The 23,071-nt window shown below is 38.6% G+C and overlaps 1 protein-coding gene across 1 annotated transcript in view; it reads left to right on the plus strand.

Moving 5' to 3' along the window:
• The first annotated feature begins 21,394 nt into the window (after positions 1-21,394).
• The window catches only part of RYR2 (ryanodine receptor 2), a 794,727-nt gene continuing 793,050 nt past the window's right edge, over positions 21,395-23,071 (plus strand). The window contains 1 exon segment of the mRNA XM_078156251.1: positions 21,395-21,869. Within this exon segment, the coding sequence (XP_078012377.1) occupies positions 21,822-21,869 (48 nt within the window). The 5' untranslated portion in view covers positions 21,395-21,821.

Raw genomic sequence — 23,071 nt, forward strand, 5'->3', positions numbered from 1 at the left:
ATTTGAATTACAGTTAAATTACAGTTAACAAATAGGCTAATTGAGAGGGAAGATTCACATGTCTTCAAAGACAGCTAGGTGGCAAAGTGGATAGAGTGCTAAGCCTAGAGTCAGGAAGATCTGACTTGCCACTTGACCCTGGACAAGTCACTTAACCCTGGTTTGCCTCAGTTTCCTCATCTGTAGAATGGGGATAACAGCACCTATCTCACAGAATTATTGTGAGGACCAAATGAAATAATAATTGTAAAGTGTTTAGCTTAAATGTTGGCTATTATTCCAAGGATGGCAGGATAGTTGAGATTCTTCTTCTCCGAAGAACATTTGAGATTTTAAGTAAATTTGCACATCATGTAGGGCAAGTTTTGGTCAGGTAAGGTTAATATTAACAGAAGACAGGCTTTTAGTTAACCAGAAGTTGCAAGAGGAGTAAAAGGAAATAAAAAATTTTTAAATTCCCACTATAAATATGAGGAGATGAACTTTTGTCCTGAAGGATAAGAACAAGAGTCATAAGATGTGATTAGGTCATCCGCACATACAGATTCTAGATTACAAAAGAGTAGAGCTAATGGGAAAAGCCCTCTGAGAGCCAGTGAGTCTCCAGAGAGCCCTCTGAAGGTACAAGGTATGCATGATAGATAAGTGGGGAATTAGCATTTGATTAACAGCATATAGCCCAGTCATTTTTAAAGAATGTCAGATGCTGCTGGTCACTGTGCTCCCAGCTGCTTCAATAGAAAGCAAAAGATATTTAAATAAGCTAAATGAATCTAGTGGCTAATTGTTTATCTTCTGAAGTACTAAATAATCAATTCTTCCTTTTTGTAGGAAGGAGAAGTAACTTGCATTTCATATGCTCTGATAGAAGCTCAGAGTCATTCAACTAGTAGAGCTAGTAAAAGTTTGAATCAAGATTTGAATGCAGATTTCCCTGACTCCATTTCCAGAACCCCAGGCTGGATTAGTGCCTGCCTCACAATTTAGAATTTTAAAGAGTTGCCTGAGGTATTGGGTGGTGAAGTGATTTGCTGAGGCTCATAAACCAATAGATGTCAGAGGCAAGAAGACTATCAGACTAAAATGATTTATTCCTCTGACAGAATGACAAATCTGGTAAATTGAAAGAAAATAGATGTTATCTTTCTTTGAAAGATATGGAATATTAATCTTTAAATGAAAATTTTTTTTCAATAACAAGCATTTATTTCCTCTTCTTCCCAATCCTTTGCATACCCAGAATGAAAAAAAGAAAAACAAAATCCTTGTAATAAATATGCATAGCCAAGCAAAACAAATCCCCACATTGGCCATGTCCAAAAACATGTCTCATTCTGCATCTTGAGTCTATCACCCCTCTCTTCAGCAGGGATTTTTATTCTACTCAGAAGGATATTGTCATGTTGATTAGGTGTCTGGCAGAAGTTTAAGTAGGGAATGGGCAAAGCTCATGACTACATGCTATGGTTTTCTGAAGGGTTGAAAAATTGAGATGCTGTAAGCAAATTTTATGAAGTCTAAAGGGGAGAACAATTCTGCTGGTTATCTCAAGAAATGCCTGAGGTACTGATCAAATATCTGGCTCACCTCTATTTTCCTACTTATTTGAGGGAGGGATAGGCTATAGACAGACAAATGCTGATTAACATCTGAGTGTTCCAAGGGGGTGGGCAACTAAAGGACCTTAATCCAATAGCATGCCTTGGGGGAGACTTTAAAAACACACAGATAAAAAACATATTTCCAAACTAAGCTTCAGAGAATAAAAACAAGGAAGCCTGGGACCAGAACAAAGTTGATTTTAATAAACATGGTGAGAACAATCAGAATGGCTATGAGTAGGTTTGAATAGTAATGAAATACAAAGGTATACTGTCTGTTATCCTTTATGGGGTAGGATACAGATGTGTATGTGTGTGTGTGTGTGTGTGTGTGTGTGTGTGTGTGTGTGTGTGTGTGTGTGAAGTATACATCAGCTTCAAGAGGTCATTGCAATAGAGCTAGGCCAGGTAAGATGAAGACACAATGAAAGACAAAGTGATACAATGGACAGAGCATACAACCAATAGTTAGGAAACCAAGGCTCTCATGCTAATTCTCCTGCTAATTAATATCATGGTCTTGAGCAGGTCACTTTACCACTCTCAGTCTTAGGGTCCTCATGCATAAAATGAGAAGTCGGACTAGAGAATCCCTAAAGGTTCTTTCTAGTTATGATGCTATGATTATGTGTGTTGTTTAGTCTTTTCAGTTATGTCCAACTCCTTGTGACCCATTTGGCGTTGTCTTGGCAAAGATACTAGAGTTGTTACCATTTACTTCTCCAGCTCATTTTACAGATGAGGAAGTAAACAGGGTTAAGTGACTTGCCCAGGGTCACATAGCTAACAAGTATCTGAGGCCAGATTGGAACTCAGAAAGATGAGTCTTCCTGACTTTAGGCATGGTGCTCTATCCACTGTACTACCTGGCTGCCCGTGATTATGTGTGGGAATACTCTACTAGTCCTCATAAAGCCAGTGTCCATGAAGTTCTGGAAGGCACTTGAAAACATAGTCCAGACCAATACTACCTTTGTCTTGGACAGGGGAGAAAAGCTGCAGTTAAAATATGGTAGCAATGGTCTAGTACAGAATGAAAGAAAGAAGGACTAGGACTAAATAGGAAGGCTGTAGCAGATAGCATAGATTCCTACAGGCAACAGGCAAAGGCCAGGAGGTCTAAAGGCATGGTATAGCACAAAGCAAGTGAATACCAAGTGTAAAATGGTCTGGAGCTGAGAAGAGAGGTGAAGGCAGGGAGAATCAGGCAGGTACCATAAGTACAGAAACATGAGCTGAGACTCATCTAGGGTAGGGCTTCTTAAACTTTTTCCACTCATGACCCCTTTTCGCATTTCAGCAGCATATGTTGGTGCTGCATGGAAGCATGTGCAGTGCAAAATGTGCAAGCTATGTGTTCAACCAAGGCTACAGTGAAGTTACACAGTGAAACACAGGCAAGCATTGGCAGAAACACCTTGGATTTATTACTCATTTGATTTTTAATTAATTTTTGGTCATTGCTCATTCAGAAATCTTTTATTTTTGCCAAATTTTTTGTGACCCCATATGGGGTCACAAGCCGCAGTTTAGGAAGTACTGGGGAAAACATGAAGGTGGGGGAGGGGAACAGACGAATGCCAAAATGTCAAAAGCAAAAAAAAATCAAGGAAGAACTCATGAGCAGAAGGCAAGCAAGCACTTAGCCCAGTCATTCAGGTCCCTAGGTTCTGATAAACTACAACCCAAAGTACAGAAAACACTAATTAATTCAGTCTCAGAGTCACTATTGGTGATTACTGAAAAATCATGAAGAATGGCAGAAGTGCCACATTCCTGGAGATGGAAAAACATCATGTTTCCAGAAAAGGAAGGAAAGTGTATTGACCAATGAACTTAACTTCAATTTCTGGCAAAATTCTAGAAAATATTATGAGTAAAAGAATGAATGAAAAAAAGGATTTATCAGATACTCTATTTGCCAGGCACTGTACCAAACACTGAGAATACAAGATGAAAAAGTGAGCCAGTCCCTTCTCTCAGGAAGCTCAAATTCTAATTGGAGAAAAAAAAACCATATAGAAGAAAAGTTCAACTGTAGGATAGATGGAAAGGTTTAGAAGTTCTTAGGGAGCAGAAACTGGGCAGATGGCAATCCTGGGGTCTGGAGTAGACACAGGCAAGGCAGATAATAAGTCCTGGTGGTCCTCTATTTCACTAGAAGGATGAGAATCAGTGACTCCCATCTCATCCAAGCAGAATAATCACTCAAACAGCCCACATTGTTTCTGGATCTCTGGGGCTCAGGGAGGGAGTAAAGTGAAGGCAGGGAAAGTACCACCAGGTCTATCCCAATGACCAAGATGAGTCCTGAAAAACCTTGGGCCAGAAGAAAAGAGTGAAGGCTAGGAAAAGGGGGAAAGGGCACCCTTTGGAATGATTATGAACTTGAAAAGGGAAGTGTCAACACTAGGACAAGCATAGGCTTAACAAGAATAAGTAATGCTAGGCTAACCTCATTTTCTGTTTTCAGAGGGTTATTGGTTGGTAGAGAAGGCAAATACTGTAGTTGTACATTACCTGATTTTTGGAAAAGCACTTGACAAATGAAAGGAGATGACAAAATATAAATAACATTCTGGTGGTGACAGATCATTTCACCTAATGTGTATAATCATAGCCAACCCAAAATCTAATGATATCTTGATTGAAAAGATCAGGCCACATAATGGTACCAATAGGTAGAATCAGATATGGTCCAATGAGCAGACTAAAATAGTAATCAACACCAGCCTAGAGGGAGGCCCATTATGAAGTGCCCCACAGAGACCATTCCTTGACTTTGTTCTGTTCAAAATTTCTCTCAGTGACTTAGACGAAGGCATCCCCACCGGAATTTATCAAATTTGTGTATGACACAGAGTCAGAAGGGAGAGCTAATAAGCTGAATGGTAGGAGCCAAAGGGATCTCAACTTGTTGCAATATTAAACTAAATCTAATAAAAAAAGAAATTTAAAAAAGATAGATGTAAATTACTATACTTAGGTTCAAAATATAAATCTAAAATCCAAAGTTTTAAACTGGCAGAAGAACAGGATCGAGATGACTAGACAACATTTTGTATGAAAAGGATCCCAAACATTAGTGTGATATAACAGCTCAAAAGTTAATTCCGTTTGCATTAATAGAAGGGTCTAGAAAATATGTTTTACGTGATTGCACACATATAACCTATATCAGATTGCTTATTGTCTAAGAGAGGAAGGAGGGAGAGAGAGATAATTTGAAACTCAAAATTTTTAAAAAAGAATGTCAAAAATTGTTTTTACATGTAATTGGGGAGGAATAAAATATTATGTAAAAAAAGAAGTGTCTAGAATGAAGAAAAGTATCATTCCTCCATGCTTTGCCCTAATTAGACCACCTCTGAAGCATAATATTCAGTTTGGAGGGTCACCAGGAAAGTAAAAAGACTGGAGATTGTACTATACAAGGGTCAGTTGAAGAGAATGTGAATATTAAGCTTGGGGAAGAGATGACTTAGGAGTGACATGATAGCTATTTTCAAGTATTCAAAGGGCTCTTATGTGGAAGAGGCACTAGACTTGCTTAGCTTGTTCCAGAAAGGAAGAATGAAGAACAAGGGATAGAAACTGTAGAGAGGCAAATTTTAGCTCCAAGTAAGGATATACATCTATTATTGCTGCTTAAACTGAATGAGCTACCTCAGGAGGTAGCCAGTTTTCCACTACTGAATCGATTGGAGGACCCCTGATTGGTGATATTGCACTATAGGGATAGATTGGGGATTCCTTTTTAGTTGCAGGGTGGAGTAGATGACCTCTGAGTTCCTCCCCCATCTCCAATGTTCTAAGTTTCTTAACAGGAGCTGTGCTGAGTAACCAGGATTGATACTTGATTCTAGGCCAGACTCTGTTTGTTTCATGTCCTGATTTTATGTTCCCTACCAAGTGTGGGTGAGCACAGAAGTTGTAGTTGTATGTTTGTGTGCCCTGGGACTCAAGGCCATTTGCATGAGACTCACCTCATTGGGAGTGGTGGATAGAGCACTGAGCCTGAAGTCAGGAAGATTGATCTTTCTTAGTTCAAATCTGGCCTCAGACCCTTACTAGCTATGTGACCCTGGGCGAGTCACTTAACCCTGTTTCCTCATCTGCAAAATGAGCTAGAAAAGGAAATGGCAAAACCACTCTAGTATCTTTGCCAAGAAAACCTCAAATGGGGTCACAAAGAGTCAGACATGACTGAAAATAACAGAATAACAACTACTTATTGGTGGAGAATGATTACTTGATACTCCATGCCTATGAGAGGGGAGAATTGTTGAGAACTTAGGTGAGGAGAGATCTGACTTCCTTGAATTTACATCTAGCTTCAAGAGAAAATATATATGGTTCAAAATTTTCTTCAGGGAGAGGTCTCTGGAGGGAGAGAAAAACTCTGGGAAGACGTCAATGTGTAGAGGAGTCAGTGCCATGACCATGTCCGGGGACTTTTTCTCTTTATTGAGTGAAGATCTCTCACTCCCAGTAAGAGAGCTCGTGTACTCTGTATATTATCTGGTATGTTTTCATCTGTATAACTTAATATATAATCTATATAACCAAGTAGGATAATTACAGGTTACAATTGTAGAGTTCTGAGTAGAAAACTATTAGAAAATATCAGACCAGTATCAATCACCTTTAGGAGCTTCAGTTTGATAATGAGAGGAATTTAAAAGAAAACCAGAAAGAAAAATATACTGCAAAAGTCAGTGTAAAATTTCCCTGGGGTTCTTTACCTCCATAATTATTCTGCAATGATATGAAGCTAGATTTTTTTTCCTCCAGTAAGCTTCTTGAGACAAATTAATCACATCAAATAACATAGTCTTCTCTAACTTTACTGGCTAAAAAATTCTAATACATTATTGGATTTCATAGTGATATGATATGTGCTAAGAAAAGTTAACAGAGCTGGGATGATAATACCTGACATGAGTATAACACTTTAAGATTTGTAAAATGCTTTGTATAAATTGTCTATATAATTGAAGGCGGGAGGGATTGGCCAATAAAGGCCCAGTTCTTAGACCATGCTCCAGATTTGCCCTTCCTGGTGAGTCTGCTGGAGTCCTCAAGAGCTAATTGTTAAATTTTCAATGTTAGCTTTTACACTTTGGAAATCAGCAAATACTATAAATTGGGGCTTGAGTTACTGTTTTGTTGATTGTCTAGACTTAAGAAAGTGGTGGAGAAAATGTTAATATTGCATATTAAACTTAAACATGTGTCATGTGGCACTTATATTTGTGTGTGTGTGTTGTGTGTGTGTGAAGTGGTTGTTAAACATTTACCAGCACAACTCTGAGATATTCTGTCCTTGTTTTCAAAAATTCCCATCTAATTTCTTATGCCAACCCACAATATAGCTAAACAATGATGGGGAAAGTTGCATTGTAGAAGGGATAACTGTAATTATGAGGGGCAGGGGGCGACAGACCTGCAGCTGAGATTCTCTATTGGGTAGAATTTTCATAGTGTGTGTGAGGGATGATTCACTGGTAACATAGTGACAGCTCTACCCCCACCCTCTGAGAATTCCCTCCTTCCTCTAAGATTCAGACATTTAAAAAAATCACCTCAACCTCTTATAGCAGTAAAAGCAAAACAATTTAATTAGTGAAATGATGGTAATATCAGCAATAACAGGCACAATAAATCTCAATTGTCACCCCCTCTAGGGTGAAGGAAGTTCATGACCTAAACCTCCTGTCTTCCAGCACCACGGAAGTGAGGATAATTTTAGTCATTCACTCACAGAATTTCCTGGGGAAGTTAGCAACAGGTGTGTAGGGAGGGATTCCTAAACTAAGTGATCTCTGAAACTATGGAGTACCTTATGAACAGAGTGGGATCTTTGATCTGCTACTCAGATCAGTCTGCTTATGTAACAGAATTGGAATATTATAAAATAATTACATATTAATTTCAGTTAAAGGTAGACTGCTAAATATTGGAATAAGGAAAAATCCCAGCTTTGCAACCTACTTCCTATGTCACCCTGAATAAGTTAATTTATCTCTGAGCCTTAGTTTCCTCATTTGCAAAAATGATGGAGTTGGATTGGATGATCTGTAAAAGGACCTTGCCAGCCCCACATCTATATCCAGTGATCCTATAAAGATCTATAAAATTGCCTTTTTATTAAGATTACGCAATTGGAGAGCAATACATCTTCCTGGAAGAACAAGGGTTGGGCTGTTAGATGCAAGATTCTTGAGATATTTCCAGATCTCATTTTACAGCAAGCTGGTGCTACTTGCAGTAGATTTACTGGAAGCCATGACTTTCTTGATTTATAGGGTATTAATTGAGAGCAGTTTTGTGAAAACGACTTCCCCCAAATATTTTATCTGACATTTTCCTAAGTGACTAGAGCACATACCATGAAGAAAAGCTTAATTTTCTATTGCTTATATACATTTGGATGTTTAGTAATTTGCAATTCTAAATGGAAAGTCTTCAAATCTGGCTTGATTTTTTTCTGTTCTTCAAGGACATCTACAATTCTGCCAAATGAACAATTTGCCACTTCAGCTGTTTCTGAGTTAGATGAGTACAGAAAACACAAATAGCAATTTTTTAATAATAGGAAATTTTTCTTTTATACCCTCAGAATTTAAAATTGACTAAGAAAACCCCCCAAACCTCCCATCTTTGGAATGGATCAAAAATGGCAGTCTCTAACCTATCTTGTGTTGTTATTATTAATAACCTGAAACAAAAGCACATTACATTTTTATAATGTGAAAATTTTAATAAAGTAATATTAAGGTTTCAGGTTTCAATGGAAGAAGGTAATATTATATATGTAATTTATTAGGAATAAAGATAAAATTTTATAAAATTACTGTTTATGAAAATTCTGTATTAATGAAATAGTTTTATCTAGCAAAACTCCTGGGAATTGTGCCTTTGTGTTTTACAAAGTCAGTTTGTAGATTCTTTTCAACTTAATTTGTTGTATAGGAAGTATACTGATGTGGGAATCAGAGAACCTATATTCTAGGTCCAGTTCTATAGCTGGGTTCCCAATAAAACAAGGGAGTCAGATTATATAATTTGGAACGTACCTTCCAGTTCTTAGAAAACAGACTGATTCTATTTGCAAACATGTTTTTAAGATTTAAAAATGCTTTCTTTATCATAACTTTGTGAAATAGATGATGCAATCATTATTACTGTTATTTTACTAATGAGGAAAACTGAGATCCAGAGAAGTTAAGTGAATTGCCTAGGACTGTTGCTGATAAGTGACAAAAACCAATATTTACATTCAGGTCTCCTAAGTTGAAGGCCAGCACTTTTTCTAACATACCCATATTTCAGAACCGTCTCAGAAATATTTCTAAAGTGAAGCTAAACCTAAACTTTTAATGAAGCCAAAAATGTGAACTTTTAAAATTCAAGTTGTTTTAAAAATGTATTCCTTGCCTCACACTAAATGTTATTTAAGGTGAGATCATTTCTTTTTTTTATCACCTTTATAACTATAGAAAAAAAAACTGAGTTTACTACACCTGTTTGCAAGTGGGAATTGTAAAATGGTAAAAACTAATTTTTGGTAACAGTTTCTTGAGGTTTATGCTCAATCTCCCCTTTACTGTTCCTCTTGGATTCAAGATACATTCATTAGCTCTGTCCCTACCCACTGAAGGGCAGCTAGGTGGTGCAATGGATTAAGCATCTGGATCTGGAGTCAAGAAGATAGTTCAAATCCAGTCTCAGACACTTACTAGCTCTGTGATCTTGGGTCAGTCACTTAACCGTGCTTGCCTCAGTTTCCTCATCTGTAAAATAAGCTGCAGAAGGAAATGGCAAACCACTCCAGTATCTCTGCCAGGAAAACCCCAAATGGGGTCACAAAGAGTCAGACATGACTGAAAAACAACAAAACAACATTGGCACCCACATTAGTAGGGGGAACCCTGGATAACGTGGTGCTTCCATGTTAGGTGATCTGGTCATGTGCAAGTCACAGGGCAAGCAGATACTGTAGTAATAAATAAAAACAGTTTAATTCGAGAAATTATGGTAGTATCAGCAATAGCAGGCACAAGAAATCTCAATTCTCACCTCCCACCTCCCAGGATGAAGGAAATTCACTGGCTTTACGTAAACCTCCTGTTTCCCGGTGTCACAAAAGTGAGGATAATCTTAGTCACTCACAGAATTTCCTAGGAAATCTGCAACCACAAACTGGAGGGTATGTGGCTGGGATTCATATACCAAATGATCCCTGAAACTCAGGCATTTTCCTTAATAGAATATTGGAAAGGGATCTCATAAACACCTTTCCACCCTGCTGTTCCCAGCTCAAACTGCATCCCTGGTCTCATAGCATCTAGGAAAGGATAAAAAGATCCTCAGTATTTGAAAACAAAATTAGAGGAAGAAGCTTCTTATTTTGTAGAGGCAGCTGATGTTAGAGTACATAGAGCACTGGACCTGGAGTCAGGAAAAACCTAAGTTCAAATCTAGCCTGATACACTTAGTAGCTGTGTGACCCTGGGCAAGTCACTTTGCCTCTGTTTGCCTCAGTTTCCTCAACTGTAAAATAGGGATAATGATAGCACCTATCTCCCAGGGTTGTTGTGAAGATCAAATGAGATAATAATTGTAAAAAGTGCTTAGCAAAATGCTTGGCACATAGTAGATACCTAAAGCACATAATAGGCACTTTGAGGAGATTCAGATTCCCCGTCACTTTTTTATCCTCATTTCAAGACCTCAGTCTCTGAAAGTTGAGCTTAACCTTCTCTTCTATCCAGCAGGTCCAGCATCTCATTGTAATATTCATTCTATTATTCATTGTTAACCAATTAGAGTTGATTGTCACCCTCAGGAACACCTCTCTTCCAATGGGCCCAGAAGCTGTGAGCCTGCCACCATGATTGTCTTTGGTCTAAGACACCATTCTTTTATTAATAAACATGCTGACATTATTAATAAAATTATTAAATTACCCAGAAATTATGTCTCTCAAACCTTTTTAAATGTCACAACTTAAAGATGTGTGTTGCCTTCTCTTTCCCTGCTTCCTTTACATTAGGTTTGATTCCTCACTCTGGTTTCTTCTCAGCATTCCACATTCTGTCATTCTATACCACCAGCGTCCCACAAATCAAGTATAATATAGTACAGGTTCCACTCTGAGAGCTGTGATACCACTGACTGTACTTAAAGAATTAACACCCACAATCTCCAGGGCCTCATTCAAACTTAAAACTTCCTCCTTTAAAACTAAACCAAACCAAGCGAAGTCCTAATGTTTAGCAATATTTGTTTCTTTTTTTCTTTTTTAAAATTTATTTTATTAATTTATTTTGATTTATCAACAATCACTTCTATATGCTTTTGAGTTTAAAATTTTATCTGTTTCTTTGGTAGCCCTGGGTAGACGGGAGGTCAGAATCAAAATACACATGCTTAGCGTAGATATTCAGGGTAAGAATCTCTTAACATCTCCATGCTTTCTCTACTCTGCTCATCACTTCTACTCCTTCCCCACAATAAAATTGATCTAGCCCTGGAACCTCTCTGACCCTTGAGACAACAGCTTTGGTCTTGTCTTGCTCAGTTCTAGACTTCCACAGTACTCCCTTGACATCTCTAGTCATGCCAACTCCCTCCCCCACCTTCCAGCTCCCCTTTTTGGGTTGCCTTCCTCCATTAGCATGAAAACTCCTTTAGTCAGGGATATTAGCCACCATAGGTCCATTCAAATATTCCTGTCTCATAACTGGATAGTGATAGTTCTTTTCCTGCTAAACATAAGGGCTGAGCCACTAAATGGATTGCCTGGCCCCCTTGAGATTGGGATTGTAAATTGCTTTACAAATATAAAGTACTAAATACATGTGAACTATTATTATTATTTTTTAACATAACATACCTTTTCTTCACTTTTGTCTGAAATACTTATTGGAAAAAATATGTGTGTGTGTGTATACATATGATTATACACACTCCAGAATATGAATAGAGAGCCCATGACGCAGTAAAAACTGACAGCACTTTTACATCTATACTGCTGTATAGGAGTTGAGAGGAATTTATAATCTAATAACCAATGAAGATTTTGAATGGTAAAAATTGACCAATCATAAACATTTATTTAGCAAGTACTATGCTAAGCTCTGTGGATACAAAAACAGGCAAAAAATGGTCTCTGCCCTCAAGGAGCTCACAATCTAATGGGAGAGAGTACAAGCAAACAAATGTGTACAAACAAGCTATATATAAGATAAATAGGAAATAGGAAATCAAAGATGGAAAGCGTTAGCATTAAGAGGAGTTGGGAAAAGCTTCCTGTAGAAAATGGGATTTAGTTGGGACTCAAAAGAAGCCAGGGAAAAAACTAGTAGACAGAAATGAGGAGAGAGCATTACAGGCATTAAGGTCAGTGAAAGATAATGCACAGAACCAATAGATGGTGTCTTATTCACGAAAGAGTCAGGAGGCCAGCGTCATTGGATCAAAGATTATATGGTGGAAAGTAAGGTATAAGAAGGTAGGTAGAGGGCTAGGTTATGACACTCTTTGAATGCCAGAGGATTTTATATTTGATCCTGGAGGCAACAGGAAGCCATTGGAGTTTATTGAGTGTGTACATGCATGTGTGTGTATGGATGGTGAGGGATGGGGGAGGGGAAGGCTGTATCTGTGCTTTAGAAAAATCACTTTGGTGGCTGAAGAGAGTACAGGGAGAGACTTGAGGCAGGCAGACTCACCAGTAGACTATTGCAGTAGTCCAAGTGTGAGGTGATGAGGGCTTGTACTAGAATGATGGCAGTGTCAGAGGAGAGAGTATATGAGAGAGATGTTGTTAAGGTAAAATCAACAGGCCAGACTTGGCAACAGATTGAATATGGGGGAGGGGAGTTGGGGAGGAATCAAGGTTGACACCTAGGTTTTAAGCTTGAGGGAATGGGAGGATGGTGTTGCCCCCTACAATAATAGAAAAGTTAGGAAGGGATAGGGGAAGAGGAGGGGAGGGTTTAGGAGGAAAGATAATGAGTTCTGTTTTGAACATGTTCAGTTTCAGATGCCTCCTGAACATCCAGTTTGAGATGTCTGAAAGGCAGTTGGAGATGCAAGATTAAGAGGTCAGCAAAGAGGCTGAGGCAAGATAGATAGATTTGAGAATTGTCAGCACAGAATTGGTAAGTAAATACATGGAAACTGATGAGATCACCAAATGAAGTAGTATAGAGGGAGAAGAAGTGAGTGTCCAAGACAGAACCCTGTGGGATACCTATGGTTAGAGAGTGCAATATGGATGAAGATCAAGCAAAGGAGACTGAGAAGAAGTGGTCTGATATGTTGGAGAGGGATGAGTGTGAGGGGTGTCCTGAAAACCTAGAGAGAAGAGAGAAGGAGAAGAGGGTAATCGACAGTGTCAAAAGGTGCAGGGAGGTCAAGAAGAATGAGGATTAAGAAAAGGCCATTCTTGATTTAGAGATGATTGATAACTTTGGAGAGAGAAATTTCAGTGGAATGGTGAAGTTGATAGCTTGATTTTTAAGGTGTTTAGAAGTGAATAAGAGGAGAAAAAGTAGATGCGCCTACTATAGGTAGTCTTTTCAACCTTACAGACAAAGGGCAGAAGAACTATAGGATGATAGTGGGGACAGAAGGGTCAAGTGAGGGTTTTTGGAAGATAGAGCAGAAATGAGTGTGTTTGTTGGCAATAGGAAATGAGCCAGTAAACAGGGAGAGACTGAAGATAAGTGATAAAGTGGGGATGATGGAGGACAATCTGAAAGAAAAGGGATGGAATGGGATCACAGCCTTGTCAAGGAGAAAGGCCACCTCTTAATGTGAGACAAGAGTGAAGGAGAAGATAGTGGCAGAAAGCACAAAAGTGATAGGAAATGAGGAAGAGGAAAGAAGTGAAAACACATGGATAATAGCCTCAATTTTTTTTTCTCTAAAACATGACATAGAGTTCTCAGCTGAAAATGTGGGGGGAAGGAGAGCCATGAGAGGTTTAAGAAGGGATGAAAAGTTTTGGAAAAGCCACTGTGGAGAGTGAGATAGTGAATTGATATAGAAGGTGTGATAGGATTGCCTGCAGCAGTAATGAGGACCCAACTGAAGTTATGTAACATATATTTGTAGTGGAACTAGTCAGAATGGTTGTGTGATTTCCTTCACATTTGTTCAGCAGGACATATGTGGGAGCAAAGGCTGTAGATGATTGGAGTGCTCCAAGGCTGAGGCTTGGCAGAGTGCAATAGGTGAAACAATAAGGGGGCTAACGACTCAAGAGAAGAGGTCAGTGTAGAGTTGAATTGGTTCACCAACGGGTCAGGATATGAATAAGAAGAAAGAGTGACAAATGCAGGGGAGATGGCCTGGGAGAGAACTGAGGGATCAAGGGACTGGAAGTCATAGTATGGATGCAGAGAGTTTGATAAGGGAAGACAGAAGAGGTGGAAAGTCAATAGATTATGTCAGGATAAGGGGCTTTCAGAAATTTTTAATATGGAAATGATACATTTGTGGGTGATGGCAAGATCAAAAGTATGACCGTTTTTGTTTGTGGATGAGGTGAGGGGGAGGAGCAGGTCATGGTAAGTGAATAGACAGAGGAACTTAGTTGCTAGAATGTTTGAGGGAGAGTCAATATGTATATTAAAATCCCCCCATATGAGGGCAGGAATTGAAGAGGAGAGAAAATTGTGAGCCATGTACTGAACTTGCTGAGGAAGAAAGGGCAGTGACCTGGAGGTCTATGGACAACAGCTACTAAGATTTTAATTGGGTGGTAGATATGAGTTTCATGAACCTCAAAGGAAGAGAAGTTATTGAGTGATGGAGGTAGGAGGAGAACCTGGAAGTGGCAATGGGGATCAAGGAATATTCCAACTTTTCCCTCTTGACCAACAAACCAAGGGGAATGGCTGAAGTTGGAGTCAGAACTAGAAAGAGTGGTCAGGGAGGCTGTGTCACAGGGAAACATTTCAGTGATAGCCAGAAAATGGAAGGAGTGGGAGAGGAAAAGATTTAGCATGAAGGGAATTTTGTTGCCTATGGGATAGGAATTCCAGAAGGCACAATGGAGGGAGTGAGTAGCATTTGGTTTGAACTTTATAATGAAAGGGTAGAGGGAAATGGGAATAAGGAATAGGGTGGTAGGGGATAGGGAATGGGATTTAGATGATATACAGGGGTTCAGAATCACTGGGATGTTTAGGGTATGACCCAGTATGAGAACATTCATTACCAAGGTACTACTTTTGTTTCCAAAAGAGGCTGGAGATCAGCCTGGAGATAAGTACAGCATGAGACAGAAGGCACATGGTCAGATGGGATGCATCATTTCACTGCTCTTTTTCCCTCTGGATGCTAGAAATTCAGCAGAAAATGGCACAGCAATAAACAGAACTTGAATCTATACAGCAGGAGATGGAAACTCTGCTCCCCACAAACTTTCCTCTTCTTGCAATAGACAGCAGGAGTAGAAGACCTGAGGTCAAAGGAAAGGTTGCTCTTCTTTGCAGCAGTGGGTCTCCATGAAGGTTAGGAGATCAGGATGGCAATAGGAGGTGGAAATTGCCTTGTGCTGGCACAGATGGAAGTTATTCTGCCTGTCTCTTGCAGCATTCCTGAGATCAGGCAGATGAATAGGAAATGGAAGTCTCTGGGCACAGGAGGAAGTCACTTTGGGCCAGATGGAAGTTGGTTCAGTCTGTCCGCTAGCTACCTTTCCTAAGAGAATATGAGCAACAGGAAATGAATAGCACATGGTTATATTTAATGGTGAAAATTCTAAAAGGACCAAAGGAAGAACATATGTGGGCTGTGTTTTTTTATTTACAACATAATGGACAAGAATTAAAAAGGATAGGTCATGGAAGAGTTGTGATCTACACTGACTGAGGGGTCCTCCTGCAATATGGAGGATCCATATTAGTAAAATTATGGATACATCAAGATTTCAAAGGTACCTACTGTTTTACTATTTTACATTTAAAAATTATTTTTAGGAAACAATTTTGAACTCCTGTTTTGTATGAATGTAATTTTTTCATTTGGACATATTCTTAAGTTTTTCTTCACCTCTCCAATTCATTTATCAACTTTTTTAGAATATCACGATTTAGTCCTTCTTGAGGTCCTTACCTTTTGTCCATATATATTTTTGTAATTATAATATGAGTTATGATATGTAAGAAACATAGAGAAAGACTCCTGGAACATTTGGTGGGACCCCTATGCTAGTATAGAAATTGAGGATGGTTATGATGAAGAGTCACTTAGGATTAGAAGGTATGAATAGGTTGCAATCTTGTAATCTGAATCATTAGAGAGAGTACCAACATCAGCAAGATGAAATCACTGAAGCATAGTCTACAAAAGATGTATTTTATATTTCTACCTTCATGAATTTATTTGTAAGTACTTTATTTCCTATTGTGTAACAAATTTTTGTAATAGTGCCATGTAATCCTGAAAAATAATTCTCTTTAACATTACCACTCAATAATTGCTGTAGGTCTATCACATTTAATTTCACCAACATGATTTAGATCTTTATTTATTTATTATTTAGATTTTTAATTTTATTCTTAATTTTGTTTCTATTAATTTTTTAAGTTCTAAAAATATCTTATAGTTATTTTCTTACAATTTAGGAGTTTTTCAATTCCAAGTAGCTTTTTTTTAAGTACTTAGATGCTATGCTATTCAGCACATATATGTTTACTGTTTTTATTGTTTCATAATATGTGATGCTTTTAAGTATAAAGTAGCTCCTATGTTTGTTCCTTTTGGTAGCATCTATTTTTATTGTTGCACTATACAAATTTGTTCTTGGAACTCCTGCTTTTTTTGCATTCAGCTAAGCATTATAATATCTGTTCCAGGCCCCTTATTTTAACTCTGTATTTGTCTTGGACACCTAGGTAATGCAGTGGGTGGAATGTTGGGCCTGGAGTCAGGAAGACGATTTCAAATATGGCCTTAGACTCTTACTAGCTGTGTGACCCTAGGGAAGTCATTTAACTTTTGTCTGCCTCAGTTCCATCACCTGTAAGAAGGGTATAATACTAGTACCTACATCACAGTGTCATTGTGAGTATCAAATAAGATAACATTTATTAAAGCACTTAACACAATGCCTACCACATAATACATGAGCAATAAATGTTCTTATTCTTCTTTATATTATAAGTATGTTTCTTATATACAGAAAATTGTTGAATTCTATTTTCTAATCTATTTGGTAAGTTTCTTCCATTTTATGGGCAAGTTTATGCCATTAATTTTCAAGATTAAAATTGTTCAGTTTACTTTTCTTAATATTAGTTCCTAATATATTACCTTTAAAAATCCCCAGATATTATACACTATGATCAAATTGGAATTATACTAGGAAAGGAGGTAGGTTTAATATTGCAAAAACTATAAACACAATAGACTATATTAGTAACACAAATAGAAAAAGCACATGATTATGTCAATAGCTGCAGAAAAAGCTTTTGACAATATAATACATATCTATTTTTTAAAAAAACATTAAAATGTATAAAAAGTAAGCAACATATATTGAAGTATAGTGGATAAACAGTAAAGGTCTTTCCAGTAAGATTAGGAAGTAAAGCAAGGATGCCCATTGTTGTGATTATTATTTTATATAGTTCAAGGGATTCTAGTTATTGTAACAAAATAAGAAAAAATAAGGAATTAGCATAAGCAAAGAGAAAAGCAAATTATCACTTTCTAGAGATGATGATTTTTCTCAGAAAACCCTAGAGATTCAATTAAAATTCATTGAAATAATTATAATTACTGAAAAGTAGTAGGATATATAAGTCCACAAAATCATTGACTTTTCTATATGTAAAACCCAGCAGGAAGTGATAGAAAAAGAATCCATCGAAGGAATACCTGGAAGTCTATCTATCAAGATACAGTCAGAAAGATATATAAATGAAGATGTATGTATATATACACACATACACATATACATATGCATGTAGATATAGATATGTAAAGGAAAACTTTAATAAGAGAGCAATTTTAATTACTCATGGTTGGGCCATGCTAATATAATAAAAATGACAATTTGATCTAAAATAATTTGCAGATTCAGTGTCATACCAAACAACTAACAGGCTGATTTATACAACTTGTCAAAATAATAACAAAATTGATTTAGAGGAACAAAAGGTCAAGAATCTCAAATAAAGAAAAAAAAAGTAAGAAGGGAAGGAACCCAATTGAACCAGGTCTCAAACTATACTATAAAACAATAATCAGAACAATTTGGTCCCAGTTAAAAAAAATAGAAAAGTTTATCTATAAAAGTTGATGAGTCAAACAAGAACCAAAACCTATCAAACATACTGTAATAAAATAGTGATTAATAAACTTAAACACACCAGTCATTGTGGTGAAGACTCGATATTTGAAAAATTGTTGGATTTTTTTTGTCCAAGCCTGTGTTTTCATCTGTATAAAAAATTCCTAGTAAAGAGTTAGTAAATGACAACACACATTTAAGTGTTTATAATGTATGACACACTGTACTAAGTATTGGTGATACAAAAGAAGGCCAATACATGCATATGTTTTCCACTAGAAACACCCCAAATTAATCTTCAACAACAACAACAACAACCAAATTCCAGGGTCTTTTATTGCAGTTTTATGTCAAAAGTCCATAACAGGGGCATCTAGGTGGCACAGTGGATAGTGTACTAGCACTGAAGTCAGGAGGACCTGAGTTCAAATCTGGCCTCAGACCAAACACTTGACACTTACTAGCTGTGTGACTCTGGGCAAGTCACTTAACCCCAACTGCCTAAAAAAAACCAAATCCACAGCAATAATAACTCCCATTTCCATAGCACTATATGGTTTACAAAGTGCTTTCTCAAAACAGCCCTGTACAATAGTTTCAAGTGTTATGCCTGTTTTACAGATGAAAAAATGAGTCTCAGAGAGAATCAATTAAATTAAACAATTGTTTATTAAGCACTTGCTATGTGAAAAGCATAGATTCTTGGGATACAAAACCAAAAATGAGATAGTCTTTACTCTCAAGGATCATGCATTCTACTAAGAACATAAGTAAAAGCAAAGTAATTGGAGGAGAGGAGTCAGAAGATTTTATGGAGAAGTGAGTACTTGAACTGAACCCTGATGGAAGACTAAAAGAGTTGATGAAGAGGGACTTCATTTCAGGCCTGGTGGATGATGGTCTGTGCTATGGTATGGAGATGGGAGATGAAATGTTGAGCTGGGAAAACAGCCTTTCATTTTATATGGAATATAGAGTGCATAGAGGGGAGTTCTATGAACCAAGATTGGAGCCAGATTTTGTAGGATTTTAAATTCCAGGTTGAGAAATCTGCATTTTAAGATAGAGCTAATAGTGAGTCAATGGAGATTTTTGAACAGGGGACCTGGTATAGTCATACCTGTGCTTTAGGAAGATTATTTTGGTAGCAGGAGGAAGAATAAGTTAGGAAGGGGAGAGATAGGAAACAGAGAGACCAATTAAAAACCTATTAAAACAGTCCAAGAGGGAAAGAAATGAACCAGCATGGAGGCCATGTGAGTTGAGAGAAGGGGATAGATGGGAGAATGAATGAAAAGCATTTAAAAAAAGCACTTACTGTGTGCCAGGAACTATATTAATCACTGAGAATACAAGTACAAAAGAGAGATGATCTTTGCTCTCAAGGCATTTATTTACATTGCAATATGGGAATGCTGACATCTACTTTAAAGGATAGTCGGCAGAGAAGGGAGTTTTGATTGGGGAGTTGCAGGAATCATGACCCAATCCACATGGAGAAATGGTAATATTGCTTTGATTACTGTGCCTGAATAGCATGGCCAGAAGTAAAGAGTGAAGCAGGGTCAGTTGCTTTGGAGCTGGCTTTATATGGTGAACACTTAACTTTTTTTTAACAATGCTGAACTTAACAAAAACAAAATAAAGTGGACATTTCCATTTCTAGCATAACAAAAGAGGATTGTACATGAAACCTCTATTATGTATAGTTTGTTTTTCTCTTAAATATAATACCTTCAACATGTGATTTACAAAGCTGTTTTACTTGTCTGTGATCCTTTCCATCTTCCTTATTCTGTGCTTTTAGATGTTTCAATAATCCTTTCTTTTTTTTTCTTTTTGCCATCCTATTCCTTCCCCTTCCCTCCGGAGTCAATAGAAAAACAAAACAAAACAAAATAAAACTCTGTCAACAAATATTCACAGTCAAGCAAAACAAATTCTTGCCTTGACTGTATTTGCATGTTGGGTCCATCACCTCTCAGTCCGTTGTTGATGCTTCATCATCAGTGGTCTGGAATCATGGTTGTTCATTGTATTAATCAGAGTTATTAAGTTCTTTCAAAGTTGTTTTTCTTTGCAGTGTTGTTATTGTGTAAATTGTTGCCCTGGTGCTATTCACTCTGTATCAGTTCACATAAGTCTTCCCAAGTTTCTCTAAAACCTTGCTTTTAGCATATCTCAGAACACAGTAGTATTCCATTGCATTTTGTACCATAATTTGTTTAGCCATTCCCTAATTGGTGGGCACTCTCTTAATTTCCAATAACAAAAAGAACTGCTATCAATATTTTTGTACATTTTCTTTGATCTAATACAGTCCAACCTTCTCTGTACATTATCTGAAGACTAGAGAGGTTAAATTACTGGCCCAAGCCTGCACAGGTAGTAAGTGGAAAAGTCAGAATTTGAACCCAGATCATCTGGTTTCAAATCCAGTGCTCTTCCCCATGTGCTTTAATAGAAATCTAGTTTCAAAGTTTTATATATATATCTATATATCTATATATTATATATAGATATAGATATATATATAGATATATATCTATATATCTATATATCTATATATAGATATATAGATATATAGATATAGATATATAATATCTCTTGAAACTATATATATATAGTTTATATAAATATATAATATTTACAATAAAGCAGAAGGATAGCTACCACTTATAATATTTTTAAGTGGCAAAGGCTTCTGGTTTATGAATGGAAGAAGCAGGTTTTTTTTTCTTATTTAAATTCTTAGCCTTGCTCAGTGTCTCAGTTTTACTGATTGTAATATGGAGATGGTAATCACGTCTTGTCACATAGAGGAGGTATGTGAATGTTGTAGTATTAGAAAGTACAGATATAGATGGAACACTTATCTATTGCGGAAAGGTTTGAGTTCTCAGAAGGAAAATAAAATTACAATACTCATAATGACGATGTCCTCTAGGATTACAGATTATCTTCATAAAAAGGGAGTATATAGAACACTGCATATCCAAAGGATACCCATGGTATGGATTATATTTGAAAAGAGAGGTAGACATACTGAACCTTGGGAGTTCTTAGTGCAGATGGTAGAGTAGCTTCTAAGAGAAGTTTTAAATTCCATTAGTGGGCCCAAATCAGAGTTCTTTTGTGCTTCCTTAAGTAATTTACAGTCGGAGTCGTTTAAAGAAGAAAAAAATCTGCTGCGTCCAGGGTTTTAAGCATACACCGCATTAATGTACAGATCAGTAGCCTGACAATATAGGTAGCTTGAGTTCCCTGGGTATGCGGATATGTGCACACGCGTGTTATGTATTCACATACATGTAGTCACCAGTAAGGGGCGCTAGCCCACAGGTTTGGCTTGCAGAGGGAATTGTCTGCAGATTACCTGCAGCAGTGGGGGAGCCGAAGAGCTCCACCCCGACCACCCCACGGCATCACTAATCATATCCCTTCTGGCTCCTTGCACTTGAACAGAGGAGCCCGGGCCCACTCGTCAACCTGCTGCCAGCCGGAGCCTGGAGCGGAGCAAGGAGAGGCTGGGGTTGTTTGGGCTGGCTCCCCTCTTCCTTCCCCGGACCTTTGGTCCCCTCTCCCTCCATTCCTCCCTCCCTTCCCCCCCTTCCCCACTGTGCGGTGCAGAGCGGTGTCATCTCCCTTAGCTTGCTGCTCCCCGCCCCCCCCGCCTCCTCCTCCTCATCCTCCTCCTCTTTGCAGGGGGGGGGTGACTGCCTCACTCCGCACCGAGCAGCCCGGCTTTCTCCTCCCACTCTCCCTCCCGCTCCCAACTCTGGGCAGCTGCAGCAGCAACGGGAGCAGCAGCGGCGGCGGCAGCAGCAGCAGCAGCAGAGAGAGAGCCTCCACCAGGCTTCACCAAGGGACAGGAGCCGGCTCCCCGGCTGAGGAGCGGAGCCATGGCCGATGGGGGCGAGGGCGAGGATGAGATACAGTTCCTGCGAACTGTAAGCATCACACTTTTCATCCTCACCTGGAAGGACCCGGGAGAGGCATAGTGGGGGAAGGGGATGCCATCAACTAGCGTGCCCCTCGGCTGAGTGAGGAGGGGGTGCAGGTGGTAGGGTACCCAGTAGGTAGGAATGAAACAGCTTGTGGCTCGCTAGGATGGGCAAGGGAGGGAGGGAGGAGAAGGAGGGAGAAAGAAGAGTAGGTGGGAGAGAGAAGAAATGGGGAGGGGAGATACATAGAGAAAGCTATTGCAAGGATAGAAGAAAGAGAAGCTCACAAGCTCTTTTTCCTTACAAGCATGGTGATGTTTGTGCCTTACAAACATGAGGATGATAGAGCACAGAAAGCGTTAGTGGTACCTGTAGGACTGGGGAAGGAGAAGAGAGGACCCTTTGCTAGCATGCTTTGCATGTAGATGAGGGGGAGAACGTACTCCCGGTAGGTAAGGTGAGGAGGGGAAAAAGAGAGAGAAGAAAGAAGAGAGAGAGAGAGAGAGAGAGAGAGAGAGAGAGAGAGAGAGAGAGAGAGAGAGAGAGAGAGAGAGAGAGAGAGAGAGAGAGAGAGACAGAGATAGAGAGAGACACACAGAGAGAGAGAGAGACAGAGACAGAGAGACAGAGACTCACTCTTTGCAGGGAATCACTTGTGGGGGCAGGGGGCACGGGGAAATCTTGCTGGGAATTCCTGCGTATCCCCATTTCTCGTGCTTTTCACTTTGACACGCATGCTGTGACGGGAAATAACAAATAGATTTGCGTATTCAGCTTGCATGCATGAGCAGCCTGAGCTGGGTCAGGTTGATCGCTCCTGAGCAGGTTTTCCTAAGTGAAGGTGGGGCAGAAGGGGTGGCTGGTTGGCTAAGTGCCTCTGTGGTGTATTAGACTATTGCTGGAAATTGTGCTTTAGCGGTGCAGTGACAGTTTAAGATTGTGTGGTGTGTGTGTGTATGTGTGTGCGTGCGCGTGCGTGCGTGCGTGTGTGTGTGTGTGTGTGTGTGTGTGTGCCTATGGTAGCTTTGTAAGAGTCATTTTTCTAAGTAGTGGTTTAAGCAGAAAATTGTGAAATGCTGAGTGCAGTAAAATATAGAGGGTGGAAGCAGCTGGGTGACTGGAGCATTGGGGTGGCCAGCAGGGAAAGATTTTGGCTCTGTACTCATACCATTTTTTTTTTCTACTTTAAGTACCTTTTGGCACTGTTT

This window comes from Phascolarctos cinereus, unplaced genomic scaffold (assembly GCF_003287225.1).
Source record: "Phascolarctos cinereus isolate Bilbo 61053 unplaced genomic scaffold, phaCin_HiC Scaffold_5;HRSCAF=322, whole genome shotgun sequence".
NCBI classification, from domain to species: domain Eukaryota; kingdom Metazoa; phylum Chordata; class Mammalia; order Diprotodontia; family Phascolarctidae; genus Phascolarctos; species Phascolarctos cinereus.